The 17,310-nt window shown below is 53.6% G+C and overlaps 7 protein-coding genes across 7 annotated transcripts; 4 read left to right on the forward strand and 3 right to left on the reverse strand.

Moving 5' to 3' along the window:
• Nucleotides 1–1,774: 1,774 nt before the first annotated feature.
• QC762_704510 (uncharacterized protein) lies at nucleotides 1,775–3,617 on the forward strand. Its single transcript, XM_062893304.1, has 3 exons — nucleotides 1,775–2,727; nucleotides 2,787–3,026; nucleotides 3,090–3,617. The coding sequence occupies exons 1-3, from the start codon at nucleotides 1,962–1,964 to the stop codon at nucleotides 3,317–3,319; spliced, it is 1,236 nt and encodes a 411-aa protein (XP_062738828.1). The 5' UTR covers nucleotides 1,775–1,961; the 3' UTR covers nucleotides 3,320–3,617.
• Nucleotides 3,618–4,160: 543 nt separating this feature from the next.
• Nucleotides 4,161–5,852, forward strand: QC762_704500 (uncharacterized protein; the record flags this gene model as incomplete). The annotated part of the gene is made up of 1 exon (XM_062893303.1): nucleotides 4,161–5,852. One exon carries the CDS (start codon nucleotides 4,161–4,163, stop codon nucleotides 5,850–5,852), a length of 1,692 nt encoding a protein of 563 aa, XP_062738829.1.
• QC762_704490 (uncharacterized protein) lies at nucleotides 5,031–6,771 on the reverse strand (the record flags this gene model as incomplete). Its single annotated transcript, XM_062893302.1, has 3 exons — nucleotides 5,031–5,799; nucleotides 5,939–6,231; nucleotides 6,302–6,771. The coding sequence occupies 2 exons, from the start codon at nucleotides 6,769–6,771 to the stop codon at nucleotides 6,087–6,089; spliced, it is 615 nt and encodes a 204-aa protein (XP_062738830.1). The 3' UTR covers nucleotides 5,031–5,799; nucleotides 5,939–6,086.
• Nucleotides 6,772–7,393: 622 nt separating this feature from the next.
• QC762_704485 (uncharacterized protein) lies at nucleotides 7,394–8,006 on the reverse strand (the record flags this gene model as incomplete). The annotated part of the gene is made up of 2 exons (XM_062893301.1): nucleotides 7,394–7,442; nucleotides 7,495–8,006. 2 exons carry the CDS (start codon nucleotides 8,004–8,006, stop codon nucleotides 7,394–7,396), a joined length of 561 nt encoding a protein of 186 aa, XP_062738831.1.
• Nucleotides 8,007–8,855: 849 nt separating this feature from the next.
• Nucleotides 8,856–10,309, reverse strand: QC762_704480 (uncharacterized protein; the record flags this gene model as incomplete). Its single annotated transcript, XM_062893300.1, has 4 exons — nucleotides 9,910–10,309; nucleotides 9,793–9,854; nucleotides 9,196–9,589; nucleotides 8,856–9,137 (listed from the first exon to the last, which is right to left on the reverse strand). The coding sequence occupies exons 2-4, from the start codon at nucleotides 9,828–9,830 to the stop codon at nucleotides 8,856–8,858; spliced, it is 714 nt and encodes a 237-aa protein (XP_062738832.1). The 5' UTR covers nucleotides 9,831–9,854; nucleotides 9,910–10,309.
• A 689-nt stretch (nucleotides 10,310–10,998) lies between these two features.
• FRP1 (ferric-chelate reductase Frp1) lies at nucleotides 10,999–13,280 on the forward strand. The gene is made up of 2 exons (XM_062893299.1): nucleotides 10,999–11,394; nucleotides 11,462–13,280. Exons 1-2 carry the CDS (start codon nucleotides 11,234–11,236, stop codon nucleotides 13,212–13,214), a joined length of 1,914 nt encoding a protein of 637 aa, XP_062738833.1. The 5' UTR covers nucleotides 10,999–11,233; the 3' UTR covers nucleotides 13,215–13,280.
• Nucleotides 13,281–13,424: 144 nt separating this feature from the next.
• On the forward strand, nucleotides 13,425–15,868 carry SYR1 (arginyl-tRNA synthetase; the record flags this gene model as incomplete). Its single annotated transcript, XM_062893298.1, has 3 exons — nucleotides 13,425–15,304; nucleotides 15,374–15,787; nucleotides 15,862–15,868. The coding sequence occupies exons 1-3, from the start codon at nucleotides 13,548–13,550 to the stop codon at nucleotides 15,866–15,868; spliced, it is 2,178 nt and encodes a 725-aa protein (XP_062738834.1). The 5' UTR covers nucleotides 13,425–13,547.
• Between the last annotated feature and the right edge of the window lie 1,442 nt (nucleotides 15,869–17,310).

The following is a 17,310-nucleotide window of genomic DNA, read 5'->3' on the forward strand; positions in this document are numbered from 1 at the left end:
AATTTCCGGTGTGTGAGATAGCTGTGTATGTGATTCAACACCTCTGTCACCAATGACCGTAGGTGTATGGCGGAAAAGCCCCGAAGAGCTGGATAAGCTATGCACACAGCAAATGATTGACAGGTACCCGTCATAAATCAGGCAGGCAATCTGGGATTGGTTATGGTCCCAAGCCCTTGGTACGGCACCCAAACGAGGGACGGATATGTAAGGGAAAGAATGGTTGTGACAAAGTTCCTCTTTTCTTTTTGAGAAGCAATTCGAGTACGAGCAAGCCACGAGGACGAGCAGCTTTCTCATTCGAGTTGTACCAAGGTTTTGTATACTACTTCAAACCCGTTGCCTCAATACTATGCAAACGCTCGGAGGACATGTCTCGCATTTGTGAATCACTTCAACCTCACTCTGTCGTCGGCAACCTGATTCCCGGCCTTCCAGGCAAAGAAGCAAGACTCAGACACGCATCCTGCAATTTGCTTCCTCGTGTTTTTGCTGCACGCATAGACCCCCAAAGAGCGAAATTGGAAATGGCAAACGACTGAAAATGCACAGAGAGATGAGTGGCCGACATCAAGAAACAGAAGGGGGAGGTCAGTTCAGGAAGTCGAGGGGATGATCGTGAGCCCAACGCGATTTTTGTTGCTTTTGAAAGCGGTGATACATCGCTAGCATCGACGCCGTTGAATTTCTCTTCAGCAAAGGCGAAACGATTGTCAAATGAAATGTTGGTGAACGGGCGGTATGGGTCTCGCGCAACAAAACTAAGGATCGCGGACCACAGGAGTTCAGCTCACGCGACTTCAGGGTCTCCCACCGCCGTTGTTGTAACACCACAACCCCACCAGCCACTCCCTTTCTCAACGGTGTTGGGCGCCTCAAGAGCCTCTTGGCCACACTTGCCAACACCGTTTTCTTTTTGTGTGGCTTGAGCCTAGTCGGGGACCTGGTTGTCGATCGTGATACCCCTGGCAGGCCTACAAGATGCGGTCTAATGCGATTTAATGACATCAAAAGGGGGTTGGCAGGATTGCTTTCGGGTCTGAACAGTGGCATTGTGGTAACTTGACGCTCAGCCGTTGCAGAAGAACAAATATTGCCTTTCCCCGAGTCATCCAATCTGTATGCGTAGGTAAAAGAGATTCACAACAAAACTGGCAGTTTGACGTGCCAAGAGACAGGCTGCCCATGTCCAGTTTAGCTCCCGCAAGAGCATCGAGCAAAGATCGACGCCACCTCGTTTGCTGTCAGGGTAGAGAAGCTTCGGTCTGGACTGAAGTTAGCCAGGACTAGGGTTATGTGGGGGTTTATCTCTGGGGATGAACATCATGATGGATTTGCAGTAAGGTGCCGATAGGGGAAATATCTCATACCTGGAATGATCAAGTAAATGGGGGGCTTCCAAGACGATAACTTTGCAGCAGCAGCTGACTGCCATGCTTGATGGTGCGACAACGCCTGCCCTCATCCAGTAAGAAAAAGAAGAAATGATGAGGCTCGATATCAAGCAGTGCAGATGCGGGCAAAACCACGCTCTCGGCCCTGCATCCAGTGTCCACATCCAGAGATAGGGCTGGCGATCTCCCAGTGGGTCCGGCAGCTTGGCGGACTATTGAGATCGACGACGGCAAACTCCAGAAGACGAGTGTCCAGGTTTGTAAGTGCCTGTCTTGGAAGAAATCGCTGTGCTCATCTCCGTCAAGAACGGCATCATCCGGGTCAGGTTTGATTGTCACGAGACAGGTATATAAATCTCATGATGGCCTCGAGTAGAGACACATTCCCTTTTCTCATCCTCATCATCTTCACCCTCACCGCCGCCCTTCCCAACTAGTATTCCCCCTAATCAATAATATCCAACTCCAGTCGCTCTTTCGAGACTCCCCCATCCCTTAGTATTGCCTTAATATCATCTTTAATCACCACCACCAGCAGCACCATCCACAAAACACCAAACAATCAAGATGAAGTTTCTCAACGCCGCCATCGCCGCCGCCAGCTTCGGGTCCGTCCTCGCTGCGCCCGCCATTGACGCCCGCCATGACAAGCCTACTGCCACGGTGACTGTCCCAGCTGATTGCCCATGCAACACTGGCTCTCCTGCCGGCGGCAGCAGCATCAGCCTCCCTACCAACCTTCCCTCGGTTTCTGTCCCGGTCAACATCATCCCCTCAACCTCTTGCACAGATGATGCCGCTTCTTCAACAGGCGCTCCAGGCACTCCCGGCACTCCCAACATCCCCGGCATTCCTAATGTTCCGGGCACCCCCAATGTCCCGGGTGTACCCAATGTTCCCGGCACTCCTGCTGTTCCCGATTACCCCAACGTTCCCATCGTTGATGTCGATGTCGACGTTCCAGGCACACCTGGCACACCAGGCACACCAAACACCCCAGACATCCCAGGTGACGACAGCGACGATGACAACGACAACGACGACGACAGCAGTGACAGCGACAGCGACGACGAGGACAACAACGGTACTCCCATCGTCGATGGTGATGTAGACATTGATGTTCCTGGCACCCCTGGCACCCCTGCTATCCCCACCGCTTCTGGCAACCCTACCATCGACCTTGACGTTGTCGTTAGCCCCATCGTGGACCTCGATGTTGAGATCACTATTCCTGCCATTACTGCTGATGTCGATGTTAACGTTGTCATTGCCGACCTCGTTGCCATCATCGTCCAGATTGAGGCTCAGGTCCAGACCGATATCCAGCTCATTCGTAAGACTCCCGGTTTTCATCATGATCAAGACGTATATGTTGCTAACATCACGGCCTAGTTGACATTATCGGCGCTGTCGACATTGATGTTGATGCTCTCATTGCCGTCCTCATCGACCTCCAGGCCCAGATTGACCTCCTCGTTGGCGACATCACCCCCACTCTCAACGCTCTCCTCCTCAACGTTGACCTCCTTGTTGACCTCAACCTCGCTGTCGTCCTCGACCTCGTTGCCGATGTCCAGGCTCTCCTTGGCGAGATTGAAGTTACCGTCCAGGGTCTCCTTGCCCTCGATGCTGGTACGTCTTGCCGCCCACTAGCTGCCCCCACAACTCAGATAGAGATGCTAACATGCCAATCAGACATCCTCCTCGTCATCTCCGCCAACCTCGAGGTTATCCTCGGCCTCGTTGTCGACATCTCTGTCCCCATTGTTGACGTTGTCGTTGACATCGTTGCCAACGTCGGTGCCTCTGTTGGTGCCGTTGTTGCCGGCGTTGTTGCCGACATCCAGGTCGTCCTCGATGCCATCGTCGACCTCACTGCCCTCCTCCGGGTGGACCTTGGCACCATCGTTGCCCTCCGCAAGTAAATTGCAATTCTGAGCTTACTGATGAAGGAACAAAGGGGTTGTTGGTCATGAGACATGCATATGACTAAAAGGGATTGGGTTAATTCCCGGCTGCTAGAGTAGAAGCTGGGTTGCGAGCAGGAGTTGGTTTTCAGCTGTTCCTTGTCAGGGTCTTTTCTTTTTTTGTCGATAGTTTGTGCTTTTGTATACTCAGATTGTAATTTTGATTGTCTTGTGTGTTTTGCCAGAACTAGTTCCTTGTTCTCTTCGTGCTTTGTGAACAGTCAACCAACCCAACTCAGGGGCATCGGCATTTGTCAGTCCCGCAATGACATCAGAGCCACCTTGAGGTTGGTGAAGCGCGAGGCTTGCATCCGTCAAAGTTTGTCTACACTTTGGACGAGTCGGTGAGTTTCGGCGCCGGCGCTAGAGATTCGCAAAAACCACCCACCAAACAAATCACACCCGTTCAGGTGCTGGATGGAAAATTAAGGAAGGAACGATGCGAGGGTTTCTAGGGGGCCAGACTCAGCTTCACATGCTTCGGGAACTTGACCATCGCGGCTGATGGTCCCCCAAAAAGGTCTGGCCCCGTCAGAAATAAGTTAGTGTTTTCATCCTCCCCATCACCCCTTTGCCGGCTGGCTGAACATCAGTTGCCTGGCAATATCCCAGGCTGTCACGACTCAACGCTTCCCTTCGGTTTCATTGGCCTCTTTTCGAGTCGCGGGTGTCCCCTTTTCCTTCTCCATTAGGAAGCTGGTACCCCAGCATCAAATGGCCGCGGCCACCCATTCATTGTCACCCATTATCCTCCATGTTGTCCCCTTGACTGGGAGCACGACATTGACAGCCGCGGATTATGGCTGATACTATCGAGCCCGTGGCTCGCCCACCGCCACCACCCAACTTCAACACACTTGCTGAGATTCAGCAAGAGGCAGAGTCACCAACACCGGCACCTTTCATCCGTCTGATACAATCTCCTGTTCCCCAAAGCGGCGACATACCAGCCGCCACCTTCAGAGTACCTTGTGCAACACTCCTCCGACCGAGCAAAGATCCAGCCCGCAAAATCCATTCAGTTTTTGAAGCAAAACTCCGAAACAACATGCTGCCCGCTTTGGGCTTTGTCGAGCTGGCCAACGCAGGTGACGTCGCCGCCAACGTGTACAACTCGACACCAATACCTATTACCATTGTGACCTGCATGATTGCTGGTGGTACCGCCTGCTTCAGCCTGCTCTTCTTCCTCATATACGACGCGACTCGAAGCTGGAAAAACATCTGTGGACTCAGGGTTGAAAGGCGGTTTCTGCAAGACCTACAAAAGGCTGAGGACGAGCAGCAAGACTTGGAAAAGAGAAGTGCCGGCGCAGGCATTGCCCGTTCATTCTCTGGCTCCCATACCAGTGGTTCGAGCAAAGAAAAAAGAGCTGATGACGCTGCAAGGAACTGGGGCAGAACCCTGGCTTGCTTTCTCCATATTAACAACCAGGACCTCCGTTCCGAAATTGTCTACCGCTTCGGCATGGACATTGTCATCGGCGTCGGTATACTGCTGGTCAGTGCTGGCACCTGGATGGCCACCCGGGGCGAAGACCCCTATCTTTTTGATCTCTCTAACCTCCTCACTGGCTTCCTCGGCAACTCCCCACTCGCCTTTTACGCAGTCATCAACATGCTCTGGGCAGTCTACCTCGACAACGACCAACGCAAGAAAACACGCATGGTCGCCTCGTCTCTCTATTCCGACTTTCCCCCCGGACGTTCCTATGTAGGCGACCGCCTCGAACACATGGTCTCCACCAGAGCCAACTACCTGCGCATCCACTTCCTGCTCAACGGGCTACCCGGTCTGATAGCAGGCGCCATGTCCCTCGCTGCGGCGACGCAGTGGTGGGCTTATGTAGTGCTGATCCCTTGCATCGTCAACTCGGTCATGGCCAACCGGCTGTGGCGGCACAAGATCGGCTATGACCGGCCGTTCTTGACCAACATCGATCTAAAACCCCTCAGCCGAGACGAGCTGCTTGAATCCCTACTCTTGGTGGATAGCCGTCGGCAGAATTTGGCCGCGACGAGGTGGGCGGCGATCACGATGCCGTTTTGTCCGTTACTGCAGTACATTGTACAGTTCAACCTCTTTGAGCAGTTTTGTCTCCGACTGCTGTCGAAGAACCCCGACATGACCAGACGTTACTTCCAGGGTGGTGTCGAAAATGAGCTGGGCGGGGGGACGGCAACGGTGACGATTGACGCGTACCAAGTGTTGAAACTGGCTGAACTCGAGCCATGTACAAGAGATGTGGTCACCCAGGCCGCGAGGGACACGATCTGGTTTGACGCGAAACGTGGATTGGAGTCGAGGGAGAGGTGGCTGATTGAGATTCTGGAGGTGTACCTCGTGCTGGGGGCGGTTGAAAATGATGGAGGCCGTGATACGCGGCCTTCAACATCGTCGTTTACAGAGAAGAAGTCGGGGTCTGTCAACTCGCTGTCTGAACAGGAAGACGTCAATGAGAAGCTTGAGATCAGTTTCAGCAGAGAGTAATGGAAAACGAAACCGAACAAACACATGCTACGAATTCCTACAAGAGGTTATGTCAGTCGGCGTATTCCAGCGTATCTGTTACTTACGGTCCTGGTGTGGGTGGAATCTAGTCTCACACAATTCGGAACACGCCGGTCTCGATGTTGGTAAAAGGCAACGCAGCTTCCCGTTTCTCGTTCGTATTTTCCCGCTACATCTCCCACGGTTCACCAAGCCATTGCACAACCCCCGCCCTCAGAGCTCCTTCTTCTCGGACCCATTCTTCACCACCTCGCTGTACGTTGGCTCGTCTTCGGTCTCAGCACCAGCAAGCCCATCAATGATCTCCTTCCCAAACCCATAGATAAACTGCGTCGCCGGAAAAACAAGCCACAGCCCACTGCCAGTTTCGTTAGTATACACACCCTCAATGTCCAGCCACCAGCCACAAGCACAAAAAGCAAACTTACTTCGGCACCACCCAAAGAACCACCAGCCTAAAGAGATCGTTCTGCCCAATGTTCTCATACCCCGAACAAATCTCATTCAGCCAATACAGCACAGTCTTGCTCTCGGTCATAACCCCGGCCGCAAAACCAGTCAACACCGCCGCCGCCGCCCTCTTTCCCCTAATCTCCCCAGTAACCTGATCTTTACTCGTCCACCAAATCCAAGCATACACGAGGTACATGGCCGTCTCGATGGCGTTCATCCAGCTCTGTGCAGCCGGGAACCCAGACCCGGCGTGCCACTGCTTCCAGCCGTAGTTGCCGTCCACCTCGCCGTAGAGCGCGTAGGGTACCCAGAAGGGCGAGTGTATGGACCCGCCAGGCATTGTGTGAGGCCGGAATATGACATAAAAAAAGTCCCAGGTCACGGCGGGGAGGGAGAAAGCGAGCCACAAGAGGGTCAGCTGGGTTGGGGTGTGGGTAAATGTCATTTTTTGCAGTTGTTGGTATGCAATATTGTATCTCCGTGGGGGCGATTGAGGATTGACAACGAGGACAGCAATGTTGATGAATAAATATTAAAGGGTGGAGATGAAACAACAGCAAGAGGGAGTGGACATGCCAGCTTACTTAGCCCATCTCATCTATTCCGCTTCCATGACATCGGATGACTTGCGTTGCCTTGATGTGTGAAGCATGAACATGCCGAAAATGAGGGGCTGTCCAATCAGCAGCCAGTCTTGTTGGTCAACAGGCACGTCCGTGACCAAAAGAGCCCAGACAAGACATCGATAATATGGAACTTGTGATGCTATTGGTCCGCCAAGAATGTAACTCAACCTCGTCTTTTTGAGCACGGGGGTGGGATTGGCTGATGTCACAGACGCCCCTGGTTCAAAAGTTCCCGAGGCCAAGAGAACATCTTTAATTGACTGATCGTGGAGATGGTTGCGCATCCCAACATGTCATAATCGTCCACCCTTCCAACAAGATATGTATAATAGCAACTTCCAATCCGGGTGATATCAATACTCGATTCCTTCCTCACGCCCGCCCTTCGAGATCCTAACCATGCCCGCCAAACCTTGCTAGCAGTGGCCCAAAACCTCGAACTCAGAGCGCCAAAGCCAGGAGAAAGCCAACCGCCATTGCCTTGAGGCTTCTAGACACAGGGTCAGCAAATCTGCTCAAGCCATAGGGATATGGGCACGTACCGGCCAAAAAGCCCATTCGTGTCAGCAGCTTGATTTGTCGAATTGGTCGTCGTGGGGGCAGACTGGGTAGCTGTTGATACCTCTGGAGAGCCTGTGCCTGATGCAGCCGACGATGTCGCAGAATCTTGAGAGGTGGCAGACAAAGTCAAGTTCGAGTTGGCCGTAGGAGCGGTCAAGTTGGATACCACGCTCGTGATGTTGGCAAGGATAGAGCTTGTGAGTTCCGACAGTTGGGACGCGTCAATGGGTGGCAAGGTGACCTCCAAATCGCCAAGGCTGTTTCCGGGCGTGAAGGTGACGGTGGCCTGAGGTGGTTTCTGCTGGTTGCTGTACACTGTGACGGTGCTGAGGCCGACAGTGGTGAGCTGAGCCAGCTGCTGGGTCCCGTTGGTCAACCCGTTGCCAACGATCACGGTGGCTGTTGTCGCGGCCACAGTGACGAGGGACACGTTGTCGGCCCTGGCGAGAGCGGCGGTGAGCAGGGCTCCGTGAAGAAGCATTGTCGGGAACATCTTGAGAGGGCCGATGGTGAGGAGGCCGTGATGCGTATTTGTCGGCCGAAGGACGAGGCAGATGGGATACTAGCTGAATCGGAATGTTGAGAGACAAGTTGGAATAGCGGCTCGATGTATTCATTTGGTTGTGGAGAGGAATCTTGCAACACGGGGGAGAAGACAGGACCGGGGAGAAAGCCTTCCACATTCAGCTTCCTAACCAAATTCCGCCCAAGTCACCCGGATGCAGGACCGCAGAGTGGGAGGCACCTTCCTCATCAAAGGCAACTGAAGGCAGCAGCCTGGCAATGGCATCATCCACCCTGTTTCCAGCTGCGCCCAAGTACCTAACAAACCAACGGGAAGCTCCGAACCCCGTCTATGACCACTCTGCGGACTGGCTGTGGCAGAAGAGAGAGAACATGATGGCCTTGTGCTTGTTTGACGATAGGGACGACAAGTGGACGACCACATTTGGATATTCCCCGCGAACAGGAGGTGGTCGTGGGTGACCGCAGGCTCCTTCCTGAACACACCGTGGGGTTCGGGGGTCGGTGACGGGAGTTGGTGGAGTCTTGTCGAATTTGTACGAGCATGTTCAGTCGAGACTTCCTGACTGGCCAGCTCAGGTGCCAGTGGCGGGCCTGAATAGTGGAAGTTGCTTGCTTGATGCTGTGGCAGGAGCGTTGGGCGATATGTAGGTAGGTACTTCAACTCTGAGCAATTCTCAGCTGCATAACTGAGAGCAGAACCACGGCACTGTGAGATAAACTTGAACAGGAAATTGGTATCATGATGTAAAAAAATGCTCGGTGTATACAAAATGTAACTGACATGGCCCATCAACCGCCCCTTGACTATACCTCTTTACAGCAAAGCAGCACCGACGAGAAGCATCACGCCTGTGAGAGCGAAGCTTCCAAACGATACCCTCTCGCCCATCATTGGTGCGGCGGCACTGGGTTGTGAGGTGGTTGCCGCCGGAGCCGGCGCCGTGGTTTCCGACCCGCTGGACCCCGAATTGGACGATGAGCCAACGAGCGCCGACAGTGTGTCATCCGGCTGGAAGGATGCCGTGACGGCGCTGCCGTTGACACAAGAGCCGCCGGGGGCTGACGCGGAACCAGACACGAAGTTGACAGCGGCGCACTGTTCCCTGTGTTAGCGTATCGAGATACCGGGACATGTCGGGGATTTTGGCTCATACCGCGTATAGAATGCCATCGCCAGCATTGCCGCTGATGCCTAGAAACCCCTTCTTCCCAGCCCACTCGCCGGGCACTGTCACAACAGGCTCGCAGAAGTTACCACGCCCAGTTTGTTGCACAATGGGGAACAGCTGCTCCCAGTCGCCGCCGGCTTTGGGGTCAAGGGTACCACGGATCAACCAATTGCCCTGAGCATGCCCATTGAATAGTTGTACGTAGTCGCCTTCGACGTGGAAATCGGTCGCCGTGTTTTGATCAATGTCGGCATTGGCACCACCGCATGGTGCCGTGGCCTGCGAGCTGCTCTCAGCCGTCAGAGGGGAGGGGTGTTGAAGCTCGAAGTGGGCATTGGCCGTTGTCGACAGGAGAAGGAGGCCGGCAGCGAGAACGGATCTGAGAGACGCCATGTTATCGTAATGAGAGACTGAAGAGTAAGGTGGAACAGGAGGAGCAAACAACAAAACAAAGGCAACGGGGCCAGGGAGAGTTTAAAGGAATTGAGGCGGAGTTCCCCTTCGAGCTCCAACAGGGGGGAGCTTAAAGAGGGACAGTGCCGAGTCGGGAGACAGGGACCAGATGGTTGTATGGGTACGTACCTTTCTTGATCCACTTGGCGATATTTGCTATCAACCATCAACTTGACATGCGTTTCTACTTCCTATTTCATCCCATTTAGTCATGCCAATAACTCTGCCCGACAAACAAGAACTAGCCAATTGACGTCGACAGCATGCTCTCTTCTTCGCGATATCTCGGGAAGCATTCCATGCCGTAACACATTGATGTTGCGACTGAGAAACCGGGATCCTGGGTCACAGTGACATAAGACCAGCACCGGCAGACTCGGCACCGCCTATGTATGCGACCTGAGCCTCCACGAAGAGGTATCTATTTAGAATCGGCCTCGCGTTGAGATGCTCGACATCGCTACATCAGGTCTCGACGTCAGTGGGAGCTGCTTGTCACCATCTGTCAAGCTTTCCGCCCAGATGTTGCGGAGCTTATCAAGACGACATCAGGTAACTGATTTCCACCAGATAATCTCAGACAAGTCGCCTCATCACCATACCTATCTCTAGGCCGTGACATGGAGGGTTTCCCAACACATCCCAATGTTTTCTACTTAGGTATGTTTCTAGATCATCGTGTGGAGTGAGTGTACCTACTCACATATTTGAAGAAGTGAAGCATGTCGTCAGCAGTTGTGTGGGGTAGATGCATCTTGTGCATGAATAACGGCGCCAAACCGCAAATGGAAGCTGCCAGGGTCTTTGTGTGCGGGTGGTCTTTCCCCAGAGGGGCATAGGCTGGCGCGGGGCGAGGGGGTTTGAGCAAATTCTGGGCCGCTAACGATCTGATTTCTGGCAACGCCGCATCCTCATGCGCACGACAATGTCCTCTAGCCAGTGACAACTTGCTCTGCCCGTCTCAGCTTCCCTGCTGGGTGAGGATGCTGCGGCTTCACAATGATCGCAAATGATGGAACTGTGTCTGTGGTGTGTGACCTTTTCCATGCCCTGTTTGCCTATGGGGGCGGTGTCCGTCGGCTTGTGTGGGACTATGGGACACCTACACGGCAGGCGGATCTCAAATGGCTGGCATTTAGCCACCAGGGACCGGTAACTATCAGGGCCATCATCCATCGATGCTATTCTTCTTGTTTGGTGACTTTTTATCCGTTGTTAATGAAATCGCATCAAGATTATTGACCCGGCAATCCACCCCGCCGGTACTGCTGCTGAAGTTGCACTGCGCTACTGTGTTCCATCCACTCTCGCTCACTGCTCGCCTCGCTGGCCATCTGGGTCCAGATTTTCCAGATCCCCGGAGCCTCCTTGTTTCCCGTCATTTCCTCGCGACATTTTTTGTCCTGCGAACCCATTCATCACAGGAGACTCACGCCAGGCTAGGAGACGGATTAATGGTGAAAGAGTCAGGGTATCACAACCTCGAGCCCGGTGAAGGGAAGAGTTGGCCGACATATAAGGGAGGGCTTTGCCGCCCATTTGGTGACGGCAGCATCAAAAAGCTGTGGGAATGGATCATGATCATGGCTCCCACGGGGGCGGTGGGACGGGAAACACGACGTACCCTGTTACAAACGAAGAACTGGCGCAGCGGTTCTGGTACATTGTCGCGGGGTTTGTGGGCGCGTTTCTGATCTGCCGGGTTATAAACTGGTACAAGTTGGAAAGAAGGTTAGCGGTTATTCCTGACATTTCTATCAGAGCTGGACTCATGCTAACAAGGGGCACTTGTTCTCAGACTACGACGGCACACGTCGAGTTCCGTCCAATCTCCAACAAGACCGGACACGGCCTTTCTAGAGCTGTGGGCAACCTTTACGGCCGTGGTTCGTGAAGTTAGCTATCCCCAGCTGTATGTCCCAGCAAGGGGGTTTTCCTGGCTGACGCCGCCTCCAGGAGGCCGCGTCATTGTCCTGTTGGTGTACTGGATCATCGTGATTTACATGGCCACCGATGGTGCCATATTTCCAGATGTCTTTCATTGGGAACGCATTGGCTATCGCAACGCTTGGGTCACTATCACCCAGCTGCCGCTGCTCTATCTGCTTTCTTCCAAGTGCAACGTTGTAGGCTTCATCACGGGTATCAGCCATGAGAGGCTCAACTGGCTGCACCGATGGGTGGCCCGCACCATGCTCGCCACAGGAGCTGTTCACGGCTTCTACTTTTATGCCGACTGGGCGCGTTCTGAGCTTGTCGACTATCAGATCAAGATGATGCCCATGATCAAGTATGGGTTCGGCGCCTGGGGTCTTTTGTTATGGGCCTGTGTCTCCGGGCTGGCCCCATTGCGGCGGTTGTCCTATGAGTTCTTTGTCTTGCAACACATCCTCACTGCTGTCTTGTTGTTATGGTTGATATACGTCCACATTCCTGTCGACGCCAGATACAACCTGTGGTTTGCCATTGCGGCCCTCTGCTTCGACCGGTTTTGCCGAACAGTGATGTTGGTTTGGCAGAACGTTAAGGCGTTGCCTGACAAGAAGAGATGCACGGGAGGACAACGGATTGGGCATCAAGCCCAGGTGCGTGCGGTTGGGGACTCGATCACGGTAGTTACCATCAAGGATGTCCACTTCAAGTGGAGAGCTGGACAGCATCTTTATCTTTGGATGCCCCGAGTTGGTATTGCCGAAGCTCACCCTTACACCATTGCCTGCGCCCATCAGCTCCCCGAGACTTGCATCTGCAACAGCATTCAACTTGTCGTTCGCAAACACGGTGGATTTTCCAAACGACTGCACGAATTAGCGACCAAGGCCCAGTTGGCTGGGAAGAAGGAGAGGCTGACAGCATTTGTCTCCGGGCCGTATGGAGCGCCACCGCGGTGGGATATTTACGAGACCATAGTACTCATCTCGGCTTCCACCGGTGCATCCTTTACGCTGCCCATTCTCGAAAGTGTGCTCCAACACAAGGGCACAAACTGTGTCAAGAGGATTGATTTCCTCCTGACCACCAAGCAGGGCGAGGAGATTGACTTTTATGTGACGCGACTCCACGAGCTGATTGAGCATGCCAAAGGCACAGGCATCGAGCTCCACGTTCACATTGCCGTTACCCAGGGGCCGACATCGTTCCCGGTCAGCCAAGATGGCGTGACTGCCGACAGCTCGTCTGGTTCCTCTACAGGAGCCAACTTTGGACGAGGGAAGAAGGTGGCTGATGAGAAGATCACGAGCCAGAGACCATTATCCAGTCCCGGTGACATCGAACAAACAGCACGGGCGATTCCAGTGGAGCGGAAGAGGTCGAGCCACGCCAGTACGGACTCGCACGTATTTTACTCGAGTGTCCGACCAGACATTGAGGCCTACATCAGAGGACCTGTGGAGGCAACCGGGGGGGAGACCAGCGTCGTTGTATGTGGCGGCCCGAGTCTCGTTGCCAGGACAAGAAATTGCGTTGCGAGCCTATCGGATGAACGGGCGGTTCACAAGGGAACCGGGGCACAAGGGATACAATTATTTGCTGAAGAGTACAGTTTCTAGATGAGGTAGATAGATAAATATCTTACCTCTGGTCTCAAATAATACCAACATCCATCCCAACACCAACAAGCAAGGCTGTGCGACTCAGCCCTGGAGAAACTGAGAGTTCTTATTGGCTGTGAATTTGTAGTGGGGCGACTGCAAGGCGTGTTACGGAGTAAACATTTTTTTTTTTTTTTGGCTCGTCAGTTGGACTGGTCTCAGGCTGGCAGTCACCACCAGCGACTCAGCAGTTGTGAGTCAACGTTGGCCCACAGATGTGACTGACGGTCCCGCCATAGGGTTGGTACCAGTTGAGAGAGGGTAAATCAACCTACAAGATAAAAAGCACCCATGCTTTCCCTACCGGTCCGCCCAAGCGCCCTTTTGCCTTGCCTCCCGCTCTCCAGGTCTCTTCTTCTACACAGACACTTCTTGGCAGGCACGCGCACACTGCATTCTTCTTTTGGGCCCCACTTCCAGACACTGAACCCCTCCATCCGGAAGCCGAACCCCTCCACTGAGAAATTGAGCCCCTCCATTCTTTCGCGAACCGGCATCACTGTGACCTGCAACCGCTACAACTCCTGGCATTCACCACGACGATACACACACAGCACCACCGCCATGGAACAGCTTCAGCAACAGGTCGAGGGCCTTAATCTCAATGCCATCACCGAGTTTCCCAACTGCTACCCCGATGTCAACCCCCTCGATGTCTACCGCGCCCATCTCGCCAACGTCCTGACCGAGGTTACCGGGGTCGACAAGAACATCATCTACCCTGCCCTGTCATGGACTCAAAGTCTTGACAAGGGCGACTTGGTCCTCGCCGCGCCCGCCCTCCGTCTCCCCAAGGGCGGTCCCAAGCCCGACCAGATCGTTCAAGATTGGGCCGCCAAGTTCCCCGAAAACGACCCTCTCTTCGAGAAGCCACACGTACACAGCTACTTCATGTCTTTCTTCTTCAAGGGCGCGCCCCTCGTAAACAGCATTCTCCCCACCATTCTCCAGAAGGGCAAGACATTCGGTACCAACCCATCATTGGGTCTCAAGGACCCCAAGGAGCCAAGCGCGGGACGAAAGAAGATTATTGTCGAGTTCTCGTCGCCGAATATTGCGAAGCCTTTCCACGCTGGTCACCTTCGCAGCACGATTATCGGCGGTTTCCTCGGTAACCTGTATGAGGGCGCAGGATGGGACGTGACCAGGATCAATTATCTTGGTGATTGGGGCAAGCAATATGGTCTTCTGGCCCTGGCGTTCGAGAAGTTCGGTGATGAGAAGGCTCTGGAGCAAGACCCCATCAACCACCTTTTCCAACTCTATGTTCGCATCAATACGGAGATGACCGAGGAGAAGGAGCAAATCGCGAAGCGCAAGGAGGCTGGTGAGGATGTGACAGAAGCCGAGGCCAACAGCTTGGACGAACAGGCCCGTCGCTATTTCAAGAAGATGACCGACAGGGATGAAAAGGCGCTGGCCATGTGGAAGAAGTTCCGCGACCTCAGCATCGTGAGGTACAAGCAGACCTATGCCCGTCTCAACATTCACTTTGACGAGTACAGCGGTGAGAGTCAGGTGTCCGAGGCTGACATGGCTGATATCGGAAAGCAGCTGGAGGAGAAGAAGATCAGCAAGGAGGACAATGGCGCGCAACTTATTGACTTCTCCGAGCTTGTCCCCGGCAAGGAGGGCAAGCGCCTGGAGAAGCCTCTTGTCAGGAAGAGGGATGGCACTGCTCTCTACCTGACCCGTGATATTAGCGAACTGTTGGCTCGTCATGCCAAGTACAACTTTGACAAGATGATCTACGTCGTCGCCTCGGCCCAAGACTTGCATCTCAAGCAGCTCTTCAAGATCATTGAGCTCTTGGGCCACAAGGATATTGCTGACAAGTGCCAGCACATCAACTTTGGCCTGGTTCTCGGTATGAGCACTCGCAAGGGTACCGTCAAGTTCTTGGATGACATTCTCCGCGATGTTGCCGACAAGATGCACGAGACCATGAGGAAGAACGAGGACAAGTATAACCAAGTGGAGAACCCCGAGGCTGTTGCCGACGTCCTTGGTATCAGCTCTGTCATGGTCCAAGACATGACTGGCAAGAGGTAAGCAAGCAACATATGCCCCACTGGGTGCGAATTGGAATCAAGAATACTGACCTTTGGGGATAACAGGATCAACAACTACACCTTCAACATGGATCAAATGACATCGTTTGAGGGCGATACCGGCCCGTATCTTCAATATGCGCACGCCCGTGTGTGCTCCATTAAGCGCAAGGCTGGCCTCAGCGACGAGGAGATTGCTAGCGCCGACTTCTCACTGTTGACGGAAGCCCATGCTGTCAACATTGTCCGTCTTCTGGCGCAGTGGCCCGATGTCTTCAGTAACACCTTGAGGACGCTGGAGCCCACAACCGTGTTGGCCTACCTCTTCAAGATGACACACGCCCTGAGCAGCTCCTATGATGTATTGAGGATCATGGGTAGCGAGCCTGCGGTTTTGAAGGCCCGCATGGCGCTTTACGAGGCGGCCCACATTGTGCTGGGCAACGGCATGCGCCTGCTGGGTCTGAGCCCCGTTGAACGGTACGTCTCCATCCCATCATAAACCTCCTTGACATCATTTCTCGTGGTCTTGCATGACACTGACACCTTTTTAGTATGTAAAATTGTTTGTTTTTTATTGGGGAGCGGGGGCGAAGCATGGTGCCATGATGGTATAGTAGGTACGAAAAGCAATGAATGAACAACGATGAATTACCAAAGTCATCTCAAATTGCTGCATGTTATGCTTCTGATGCATGGTTGTCAGGTGGACAACAAATGACTTCTAACCGACTTGACGGGCAATGTCATTGCTGTCGCCCCTCTGAAGACTCGCAGGGGAGCACGGTGATCGCATACTGACTAGCACGCTGACCGCACCAACGCTTGACGTTTCTGTTGGAAAGGCAGACGCCACGAGGAGAAGGTGGAAATGAATAGGAAGTGGGGTTGGGGAAACACCGATGGAGTGGAAGGGTGGAAAGGATGTCCCGCTACTTCATGATGAAGAGATGTGTATCAAGCACAAACGCCCAACCCGGCGATTTACCCTGTCTGCAAGCCACTATGCGGCACTTCTTTATGGGGTGAGATACGGAGTGAGGGGGGGCTGGGGGGGTTCGAGAAGAGGTTGGTGGATATGGAAGCATGGAAGGGCACTCTCGGAGACATTTGAGATCCCGTCTTTTGTGTTCTTCCGGCTTGGTTGTCCGACAACTGTCATGCAGTTTGCCGGGGGTCGATCATGTCTGTGGCTCGGTCTGCTGCCTGGTGGTTTGCTGGCACATCACCTGTGGTGACTTTGTGTAGGCGGGTGGGGGTATTCGCTTGTCCAGGCTCGGTGCCGTCGGGCACTCGCAAGGGGCGGTATGGTTGGTGTAGGTTGCCATATCGTATTTGTATACACACACATGATACGTGCGGTTGAGGTTGTGGAAAGAGCCCCAACTGTTCCCAGTCCCACGTTTTGGACGGTTACGGGTGGCTACGGCGCCGGCGGTGGTGATGGTGGTGGCGATGATCCAACATCTCGGCGCTGATGCTGGATGGGTGGCACGATGGGTCGATAATGTGGAAGGGAAAACAGTGCTTCGGCGAAAGGGCCCTTGTGGTTGATACGGTGGAATGCGATGGGATGCGATTGGCCTGAGGACAAGAAGTTGGCTGCGGGCAAAGTGATAACCAAACATCCTTCCCGTGTTCGGTCCGCATCAAGGCGAGAAGGCCTTGTTTTATCTTGACTGATGATATTGCAATCAAGCATTGCCAAGCGGGCCGATGTTCCAGAGAGATAGATGCGACGCGATGGATGATATGTACCAAGATTGCCGACTACTACCTTACCTTCTTGTCGATATCAACTTATTAGCCAAGCCACCAGCTCGAAGGAGGTCAGAGACTCGGAAAGATGGTGGGCTGTCCAGCCTTTGAAACCACTCAAAAAGTTCCGGCAAGCACCGTCTTTTTGTGCACGGGAATTGGGAAGGATCCGGCGTCCCGAATACTCAGAAGCAGTGTCCCTCTGTGCGACGTTCGCTTCAAGTTGTTGGCAACACAACAGGAGC

The sequence above is a fragment of the Podospora pseudocomata genome, chromosome 7 (assembly GCF_035222375.1).
Source record: "Podospora pseudocomata strain CBS 415.72m chromosome 7, whole genome shotgun sequence".
In the NCBI taxonomy this organism is placed as follows: domain Eukaryota; kingdom Fungi; phylum Ascomycota; class Sordariomycetes; order Sordariales; family Podosporaceae; genus Podospora; species Podospora pseudocomata.

Coding starts and splice junctions, on each gene's coding strand:
- FRP1 (XM_062893299.1), top strand. CDS start 11,234: ATGGATCATGATCATGGCTCCCACGGGGGCGGTGGGACGGGAAACACG. Junction 11,395..11,461: donor TGGTACAAGTTGGAAAGAAG/GTTAGCGGTTAT, acceptor ACTTGTTCTCAG/ACTACGACGGCACACGTCGA.
- QC762_704510 (XM_062893304.1), top strand. CDS start 1,962: ATGAAGTTTCTCAACGCCGCCATCGCCGCCGCCAGCTTCGGGTCCGTC. Junction 2,728..2,786: donor GACCGATATCCAGCTCATTC/GTAAGACTCCCG, acceptor ATCACGGCCTAG/TTGACATTATCGGCGCTGTC. Junction 3,027..3,089: donor TCTCCTTGCCCTCGATGCTG/GTACGTCTTGCC, acceptor CATGCCAATCAG/ACATCCTCCTCGTCATCTCC.